At 48.3% G+C, this 10,518-nt stretch overlaps 1 protein-coding gene across 2 annotated transcripts; it reads left to right on the forward strand.

The window, feature by feature from the left end:
- The first annotated feature begins 596 nt into the window (after positions 1–596).
- TMSB10 (thymosin beta 10) lies at positions 597–1,617 on the forward strand. 2 transcript variants are annotated; one of them, XM_082851294.1, is made up of 3 exons: positions 597–696; positions 943–1,057; positions 1,235–1,373. In XM_082851294.1, the coding sequence occupies exons 2-3, from the start codon at positions 958–960 to the stop codon at positions 1,267–1,269; spliced, it is 135 nt and encodes a 44-aa protein (XP_082707420.1). In that variant the 5' UTR covers positions 597–696; positions 943–957; the 3' UTR covers positions 1,270–1,373. The 2 variants fall into 2 exon arrangements, with proteins under 2 accessions (XP_082707420.1, XP_082707421.1); XM_082851295.1 differs by having other exon boundaries at positions 598–696; positions 1,334–1,617.
- Positions 1,618–10,518: the final 8,901 nt, after the last annotated feature.

Genomic DNA, 10,518 nt, shown 5'->3' on the forward strand with positions numbered 1-10,518 from the left:
GGAGCAGTGGAAACCTATCTGCAACCCTCACCCCCACCCTGTCTTTTCATCTCTAGGACCCTTGGCTCGGATTCTTTTAGTGTGAGACCCCGCAGGGGTTCACCTCCCCGAGGAGAGGAAAAGGGGGTGGGGGTGGGGGGTTTCTGGTATGCTAAAAGCCAAAGACGCAGGGACTGCCCAGGGGTGGGGTGTCTCCTGCGAGCGGGGACGGCTGCAAAGCGCGCGAGCACGCCAGAACACCCATACTCACAACGACACGCTACATACCCACACCCACACCCAACCATACACCCCTCCCCCGCTGGCCCCCCACGCCCCTCCTGCGGGTGAGGAGCAGACTCCCGGAGAGGGGAGTGCAGCACCCTATAAAACTGAGGGCCTGGCGCCCACCCTGGCCGCGCCTGCACCCTCCACGCTGGGGACCCGGAGAGCTGTGGGCACTGGGCGCAGGGGCCCCGCGCGCGGGAAGTGCCGCGCCCAGCCCGGCGGGTAGCCAGAGGGAGGGCACGGCGGGAAAGCTAGCCGCCCGCCCTGGCCCCGCCCCCCCAGCCGCCGGTGCCGCCCCCGCTGCGGCGGGCGAGGGGCGGGGCGGGGCGCGGCATATATAAGGCGAGGGGCGGGCGCCGCTCTTTTGTCTCTTGCTGCAGCGACGCGATTGAGAGCACCGGAACCGCGGGCTTGGAGCGGAACTTTTCGGTGAGCGGCGCGCTGGGGCGGAGGCCCCATCCGGGTGCGGTTGGAGCCGCCCTTCCCCGACGGGACGCCCGGGCCGGCCAGCCACGCCCTAGGGCTGTGGATGGGGTGCGGGACGCGCCCAGATCCTTGGCCTCCGGGCTGCCGGGAACGCCCCGGCCGGAGTGCCACGTCGAGGGGCGGCGGCGGGGAGCGCGGAGGGGGCCGCTGGCCCCGGCTCCGGGCCAACCGCCTTGGTTTGCCCGCTAGGTTTGTCTTAAGAAAATGGCAGACAAGCCGGACATGGGGGAAATCGCCAGCTTCGATAAGGCCAAGCTGAAGAAGACGGAGACGCAGGAGAAGAACACCCTGCCGACCAAAGAGAGTGAGTCCGCCCCCGCCTCCGGGTCCTCGAGCTCCCAGCCCAGTCCCCACCCCGCCCTTCGTCTAAACCGAGCCCCGCACCCCATCCGGCCGATTCCTCCCGTCGGGCAGCCCCAGCCCCCCTTTCTGTTGCACAAGGCGCCTGTCCCCAACCCCAAGCCTCTTTCTTAATCCCCAGACCTCGTGGGTGCCTCGCCCAGCCCAGGTTTGTAAGCGCCTCGGTTGGCGGGTTGCAAGAGGTTCCCATCCCCCAGTGCCCGCTTCCTGCCCTCCACAGCCATTGAGCAGGAGAAGCAAGCGAAGTGAAATTTCCTAAGAACCTGGAGTATTCTCCACCTCCATCATCTTGGAGACCCTAGTCGTGATGTGGAGGAAGAGCCACCTGCAAGATGGACACGAGCGACAAGCTGCACTGTGAACCCGGGCACTCCGTGCCGATGCCACCGGCCTGTGGGTCTCTGAAGGGACCCTCCAATCGGACTGCCAAATTCTCCGGTTTGCCCTGGGATATTATAGAAAATTATTTGTATGATTAATGAAAATAAAACACACCTCGTGGCATGGCTGGCGTGGTCTGAGTCTGTTAGTTGAGTATGCGTGGGTAGTGCCACTGCAGCAGAGCTCCAGCCACCGGAGTCGGAGTTCCTGCCGCAGAGCGGGGGAGGGGGTCGCAGGATGGGCTGGCTTGCAGGGACCATCTCTTAGTTTTGGGTTTCCCTGCTTCTGTGTAAGACTTTACGGGTTATTCGCCGCCTACTCTTGCAATCCATGCAAAATTTAACCCCACTTTTCATTCCTGGAAGCTGTTTTGGAAGATGCTTTTCTAAAAGAGCAGAATTTGTTTTTGATAAGCTTTTACGGTCTCACCGTTTTCTCTGGCCTCGTAGTTGTGATGAACACCAGGAGAGAACAGTGATTTAAAGTCTGAGAAGAAAGGGGGAAATGACTGAATCTGGAATGTTGGAAATTGGGCGAGGTCACAAATTCCCCTAGAGGCTTTCTCTTGGAGCTTGAAAAAGGAGGCATTGGAACAAAAACAAAGGCGGGATCCAAGGAAAGAACAGCAAGAACATCACAACTGGAGGAACCAACACCAGAACTAGAGAAGCTGTGGGGGACAGCCTAGCTTTTTGTCTTTTAACCCGGGCTCAGAACCTTCCACAAAAGCGTTAGCCATTAGAGGGAGTGCTGGGCCAAGCAGCCTCCGGTGCTGTGATCAGCAGGGAGAGTGGGAATGGGGAGGGAGGGCTGGCGCCAGCAGGGGCAGCAGCAGAGCCCTGCTGGGTCACACCCGCTGGACCCACAGGGAAGGGGCGGGCCCGCCCAGAGGCCCTAGCGGAGGAGGAGAACCTGGGGCTGCAGGGCATTCTAAAGCACAAGAAACAGGCTTGTGATTTCAGGGGTGGAGTTTCCTTTTAAGGATGGAGGAGATGACACATCGTGTAGTGATTTGTCCCATATCTGCCTGCGCGTCAGGGGCCCAGGACACTGGGTGAGGGCAGGTAATTTGAATGAGGTGTGATCCCAGTCCACAGGGGCCTTAAAATGCAGTGGGTGAGATCTCCGCCACAGTAGACCACAGTCAGGGATACCTAGGCCAAGGGAGTCACTGCCCATGTGACCTGGAGTGGCTTGACAGTGAAACCTGTGCTGTGGAGGGTAAGTGGGCCTGGGGAGGAGAAATAAGGAAGGGACACATTAAGAGACCACGGGGCAAGGGACACTAACCTTTACTGAGGTAAGGTTAAGATTTCTGAAGCGATAACTCACAGCCCGCTTGCCTATCTGCACCTCCTTTCCCCACCTTGGCGAGGCCCCAGTTAACTCATTTTCTGAGTGTAAAACAAAAGTGCCCTTAAGTCTCCTGGATTTTTGTCTTCTTAAATTCTTAGGAAGAGCAAGGCTCTCATGGACACCCACCACCTCAGAATAGAAAGGATTTTCAGAAATCTTTAAATTTCTTCAGAAATTTTAAATCAGAAATCTGCTGTGGGCCAGGCACTGTGCTTGGAGCTTTAATTCTCAGAAACTCTTATTAAGGCAGTATGATTATCATCCCATTTTATAGACGGGGAAACTAGGGTTCAGAGAGACCAGGAATTTGCTGAAGACACACAGCCAGTCAGCAGTGGAGCCAGAATCTGGGGCCAAGGGTGTGCTTTGGGGGATCTTATAACCCCAATGTTCAGGACATCCACTGCATCCCACGTTTCATGAGCATCCACTACTTGAAGCATATTTATAATTGCCCCTGTTGGGGTCCATTGTTGGGAAGTTGAGGAAAAGGAAACAGATCACTACTACCTTCAAACAGTAACACAGTTGGTGGTGAGAGGGCTTTGGCATTCCCAGGACCCTCTTACTCTCAGAAGATTCCCATGACTTTTTCACCTGCTCCGCAGGAAATCCTTTCTATTCTGAGGTGGTAGGGTACCCATGAGAGTCTTGCTCTTCCTAAGAATTTAAGACAAAAATCCAGGAGACTTGGGCTTCCCTGGTGGCGCAGTGGCTGAGAGTCTGCCTGCCTATGCAAGGGACACGGGTTTGTGCCCCCGGTCCGGGAGGATCCCACATGCCGCAGAGCGGCTGGGCCCGTGAGCCATGGCCGCTGAGCCTGCACGTCCGGAGCCTGTGCTCTGCAACGGGAGAGGCCACAACAGTGAGAGGCCCGCGTACCGCAAAAAAAAAAAAAAAAAAAAAAAATCCAGGAGACTTAAGGGCACTTTTGTTTTCCACTCTGAGACAATGAGCTAATTGGGGCCTCGCCAAGGTGGGGAAAGGCGATGCGGATAGGCAAGCGGGCTGAGTTATCCCTTCAGGAATCTTATCACACCACATTGGTTTACAAGGTAAGGCTGGCCTTCCTGAACACATCCCAGCTCCTGAGCTGCTTCAATGTGTGCACATCTACACATCTCTTGGTCTGAATGGTAGAAACCCCGTAAGACAGACCCAGAAGGCCAAGCACTGGCCAAGAAGGCTGCCTTCCTAGGCCCCACCTCTCTCCCCATGGTGGATTGCAGGGAATCCCATGGGCATCACAGTGGAGTCAGCACCAGAACCTGGAGCTGGAGTGTCAGAGAACATTGAAGCACCTCAGGCCCACCCTTACCTTCCTTCCTCCCTCCCTTATCCCACCATTTCTGTTCCTTGCCACCTGGGAATACTGACACCCTTGGGAGAATTATACTGAATTACCGGTTTCTGCCCTTTTCCTCCTATCTAAGCATTCAGGAACCAATTATTAGTCCAATCACAAAACAAGGCTTGCTCTGAAACTAAAATACAATGGTAACTTTTCTTTTTAAACCTGGATTTCTGGCTTCATTTTCTTATTTCATCCCTAAGACAAGCGTTAATAATTCGGCCTCCATGTTATGAATGGGGCTCAGGGCTTGGGACTTTCCACTGTCCTTGTTAGGGTGCACCAGGGGACTCAGGACGACAGAAGGTCCCCATACACACCCTCCACCTCCTATTCAATAAGCATGTACTGAGTGCCTGGTATGTACCCCAGGCTGCTCAAGGTGCTGGGAAAACAGATGCAGGCTGCCTCAGGGAGCACCTAGGCTAGATTAGAAGGAAGACCCAGCCTGTCTTCCCAACACTTCCCAATCCCCCAGATCGCTCTCCCACCCTCTTCTCTCATCCTCAGGCAAGCACTTCCTCTTCTCAGGCAATATTAGGTGCCTTAAAATAATAGAGTCTCTCTAGATCCCTCACTCAGCATCCCCTAACGTTAGCATCTTACTTCATTATAGTCAAATTATCCGAATCAAGAAATTAACATTACACTACTATTAATCCCACTCCTGGTCATGTACCCAGACAAAACTATAATTCGAAAAGATACATGCGCCCCTACGTTCATAGCAGCACTATTTACAATAGAGAAGACACAGAAATAACCTAAATGCCCATCGACAGATGAATGGATAAAGGCGTGGTACATATATACAATGGAATATTACTCAGCCATAAAAAAGAATGAAATAATGCCATTTGCAGCAACATGGGTGGACCTTGAGATTATCATACTAAGTGAAGTAAGTCAGAAAAAGAAAGACAAATACCATATGATATCGCTTATATGTGGAATCTAATATATGACACAAATGAACATTCTATGAAACAAAACACTCACAGACATAGAGAACAGACTTGTGGTTGCCAAGTGGGAGGGGGCTGAGGGAGGGAAGGACTGGGAGTTTAGGATTAGCAGGTGCAAACTACTATATGTAGCATGGATGAACAACAAGTTCCTACTGTATAGCACAGGGAACTATATTCAATATCCTGTGATAAAACATAATGGAAAAGAATATGAAAAAGACATATAACTGAATCACTTTGCTGTACAGCAGAAACTAACACAACATTGTAAATCAACTATGATTCAATAAATTTTTTTTAATTATACTACTATTAACTAAACCAAAGATCTTATTCAAATGTCACCAGTTTTTCCACTAACGTCCTTTTTCTGTTCCAAGATCCTATCCAGGACCGCATATAACATTCACTTATTTCTCTTTAGTCTCCTGCAATCTGTAATAGTTCCTCAGTCTCTCCTTGTCTTTTATGACCTTGACACTTATAAAGAGTATGGCCAAGTATCTGCTGAATATATCTCAATGCGGGTTTGTCTTATGTTTTCTCATAACTGGACTGATGTTCTAGATGTATTTTTTGGTAAGCTGCACCACGTTCTTTTTGGAGTGGAAAGAAAAGATTAAGTGCCTTAGTTCTCATGCTTTTTGCCACCTTCTGTCATTTCCCTCGCATGGGAAAAACACTCCTGTGTTTCCCCTCTCTACTCTTCCTGCACTACTCAACCATACGTGCAGGAAAAACTCTTCTGTTTCTCCTTTACTCCAGCATTCTACTCACAGAATACCCTACCTCAGGTCACCAAATGGGTGGATTTTCCACACCAAGCAATTCTCAGATTCTCCAGACACCAGCTGGGTGTCCCACAATTCAATTCAGTTCTGACACCATCTACCTGGAGTTAGCATCAGAGCCCACAGGTTAAGGGCTCAGTACCACAAAACTGCCCCCTCCTCCCACTTCAGACACCAATTGCAAGTCCAGCTTGACAGTATGCATCTAATAGACTGAGGCTGAGCAGAGCTGCCCTATGACACAGTGACCCCAGGCCTAGTGATACATTCCAGAGGGACGAGTGCATGTGTCCACCAAAGGACCTGTCCAAGAATGTTCCATTCATATTGGTCAAAGAGCAAAAACAACCCAAATGTCCACCAACAGAATGAATAGACAAATCTGTTGTATTCACACAGTTAATCATTGAGTTACTCAACAATAAAAAGGAAACAAGTGCTGGTATCTAATATTGTATGATTAAATTTAAACGACAGGGCTTCCCTGGTGGCGCAGTGGTTGGGAGTCCGCCTGCCGATGCAGGGGACGCGGGTTCGTGCCCCGGTCCGGGAAGATCCCCCATGCCGCGGAGCGGCTGGGCCCGTGAGCCATGGCCGCTGGGCCTGCGCGTCCGGAGCCTGTGCTCCGCAACGGGAGGGGCCACAACAGTGAGAGGCCTGCGTACCGCAAAAAAAAAAAAAAAAAAAATATATATATATATATATATATATATATATATATAAACAACATTCTAGAGAAGGCAAAAATAATTTTCGACGATAAAAGTCAACAGAACCTGGGGTGATGGAAATGTTATATATCTTGATCAGAGTGGTAACTATGTGAGTGTGTAAAAAATTAATAAGATAGACACTTAAGATTAACACTCATATACACTTCACTATATGTATGTTTTACCTCAATACAAAGATTTTTTTACTCCTATGAAGAACTAAGGATTCCCAGCTTTTAAGACCACATACCACTAGCTCAGAGAGAAGATTAGAAGATTGTATAAACAGAGCCTGTATCTGGTTCCAAGGGGCAACAGGAAAACATGTTTCTCTGGCCCTTTCCTTCCTTCTTTCCTGCCTTTGAGTATTTCCCCCCATTTGAATGACCCTCCATCTCTTTTCTAATTGGTCAAATATTAGCCTACAAGGCCTTACCAATCACCACCTTCTCCGATTAGCCCGCCTCATTTCCCAACCAATGCCATTCTCTCTGTCCTGTCAGCTCCTATCTGCCCCTCTCTACTGGTACTTGGACATGTCACCTTCTCAGTTAGACTGAATGGAGAAGGATCTGTATTCATTGATACTGGTGGCACCCACAGTAGCCAGTACATAGTAGACACTCAATAAATAATTATTGAATTGTCACTGAAAAACCCCACTGGCCTCACCTGCTGCATCTTGGCCATACTACAGCCAGGCTGCTATCAGGCCCCCTACTGTCTTACTATGGGTTCTCTTCTGCATTGAAAGGGCCTAAGCATAATCGGTATGTGGGAGTGACCATAGTTCAGGGAAGCCAAATAGCTTCATTTCCCTCCCAGAACCAGAACAGGATGCAATCCTATGACAATGAAGGGAAGTACAGTGAATTCACAATTGAGGCTATTGATGGAAAGCTATTTATTAATTACCCAGATGGCAACTGTGAGTCTCAACCAGTTAAAAGAGTTTAGATATTGGGTTGCTGATTTCTGTGAAATACAGAGGCTGTGCTCTTGTTCAGTTTAATTCAGCAGGCATTTTTTGAGTGCTAGTGAATTCCTATCACTGTACTAGGGCTGTGGAAGCTGTAAAAGACTAGGGCTGTGGAAGCTGTTAGTAGACCAACTAACTACACAAAAGGTGGAATGAAGAAAATGGTAAAGAGGGAGATCAGCAAAGCACCATGGGAAGGTATATGAAGGAACCGTGAACTCTGGACAGGTGGTTGCTTCATCGGGAAGAAGCATTTGAATGAAGACCCAGAGGAGTGAGAATGGGAGCAGGGCTTTCTTAACAGAAGGAGGAGCAGTGCATTGTGATACCATAGAATGTTCCGTGGAGGGAAAGGGCAATGGTTCAGTGAAAATGGAGGACACCTCAAAATTAGCCTAGAAAGGTAAGTTGAGTTCTTTATCCTATAGACAGTTGAGAGCCACTGCAGATTTGAGGTTGGGGCAAAGTGATCTGGAATGTATTTGATAGCATGAGAAGGATGTTGTGGCAGACACAGAGGGTTATCTACCCGACCACTATCACCATCACCACCAATTCTACCATCGCCACCATCACGACCACTACCACCACACACTTCTCATCCTCTGCTACCCTGCCTTCTTCATGGCCAAGGGAAGCCCAGTTGTATTTAGATATAAAGCAGTTGATGAACCTCAAGGGGCACAGCCCCAGGAGCAATGCTTGATTATATAAACCTAAAGCACCCAGGGGTTCAGCATTATAGAAATTTGTGAGGTTGTTTTGTTTCAGTTTGATTGTCATAAAGATTAAGGGACACTGTCGATAGTTCATGGACAAGGACCAGGAATGTCGGACATCCTGCAATGCACAGGGCAATCCCATATATCAAAGATTTGTCCCATGCCCTGCATGACTTTTTAAAAGACCCTTGGGCTTCCCTCGTGGCGCAGTGGTTAAGAATCTGCCTGCCAATGCAGGGGACACGGGTTCGAGCCCTGGTCCAGGAGGATCCCACATGCCGCGGAGCAGCTAGGCTCGTGAGCCACAACTACTGAGCCTCTGCGTCTGGAGCCTCTGCTCCGCAACGGGAGAGGCCGCGATAGTGAGAGGCCCGCGCACCGCGATGAATAGTGGCCCCCGCTCGCCGCCGATGGAGAAAGCCCCTGCACAGAAACGAAGACCCAACACAGCCAAAAATAAATATAAATAAATTAATTAATTTTTAAAAATGGTCCACATTAAAAAGAATCTTAAAAAAATTTTAAGAAAGACTCTCTATTGTGGTATAATTACGTATAGAAAAGTACACAAATCATTAAGTATACAGCTCAATGAATCTTCACAAACTGAACACAGCCTAGTGTCTCCTTCCAGTCATATACTTATTCTAACTGCAAACAGCATGTACACAGTATGCCCATTTTTGAACTTTATATAAATGGACCCATGACTTGTGAATAGACCACTAGACATTCATGTAGATGAAATATCTCTTTATAATCATGTGACTCCAGCAACAGCCAATTTTATTCTACATTTTGCATTTTCCTGGAATGCAACCGTCATGTAAATGTAAATTGAAGGATGCCTTTTTTTTTTGGCCGGGCCTTGTGGGATCTTAGTTCCCCCACCAGGGATTGAACCCAGGCCCTCGGCAGTGAAAGCACAGAGTCCTAACCACTGGACCACCAGGGAATTCCCCCAGGGATGCCTTGTTTTCAAACTCAGAGCTTTACAAAGAGTTGATTGCCATTGCAGAAAATTGTGGCATGGAGAGCAGTATCTCTTTTAGGTTTTGAACTGTTGTTACAACACAATTGTATCAGTGTTCGTCTGAAGCTGTGGACTGCTTCTTTCTGTGCAGAATATGGTTGTGCCATATTATATTAGTCAGCTTTTGATAGGTTGTGAGGCAGTAACAAACAACTCCAAAAATCCCAATGGCTTACAAAAATGTATCTTTTGCTGTTGCTGTTCATATATACATCAGTTGAAGCTCTGTTCCTGTTGCACATGTCTTTTTCATTTTGAGAGCCAGGATAAAGGAGCAGCCCTATCTGAGACATGCCGCTGTCATAGCAGAGGAAAAAGGTATAGCAGAACCGCGCAATGGCTTTTCAAGCTCTTCTCAGATGTGACAGTTCCATTCACATTATACTGACCAAAGCAAATCATAAAGCAAGCGTGACATCAGTTGGGTGAGGCAGTGCAAGTCCCATGCCCTCAGGCTGGGATATTCTAATTCTGGTATAGGGAAGGCAGGAAATAATTTGGAGTCATAATATAATTTACCATATATATTGAAATGCATATGCATATAAATTTTGCCAATTATCTTTCTTTATTTCACCTTTATATTCCAATGAGAGCTTGTATTGATTTGTTTTTCAAGTGCATGTGTGGATAGATTATATTATCTTTGATTTTCATTTCATGAAAGAGGAGTGCCATAAAATATTTACACAAAAAGAGATGTTGGTTCTAAGAGGTTGAGAACCGGCAGTCTGAACCAATCACGGTAATTCCATTACCCTGCAGTGACTGACTGAAGAATAGGTATGGGTTGCAATTCTGGCCAAGGAGACCCAAGAGGAAGCCTGCAGGGGGACTTCAGGGAAGATGGTATCTGTACTTTGAAGACATAAGGAAAAGTTGCATGTGTCACTGTGTGAGGATGTGAACCTCGAACCACAGCAGTCATCTCGAAGCCATGAATGGCCATGCCCAGATGCTGAGAGTGGAAAAATGAAAAGAATCTGGGTACTTGAGAAGTTCTTGAGCTGCTGAGTTTTCCTGAAAATGCCTCATCTTTGAACTTTCTGTTATATGAAATAATACATTTTTCTTACATTTAAGAAATCTATAATTGTGTTTTCTGTTCCTG

This window comes from Leucopleurus acutus (assembly GCF_964270905.1).
Source record: "Leucopleurus acutus genome assembly, chromosome: 12".
NCBI classification, from domain to species: domain Eukaryota; kingdom Metazoa; phylum Chordata; class Mammalia; order Artiodactyla; family Delphinidae; genus Leucopleurus; species Leucopleurus acutus.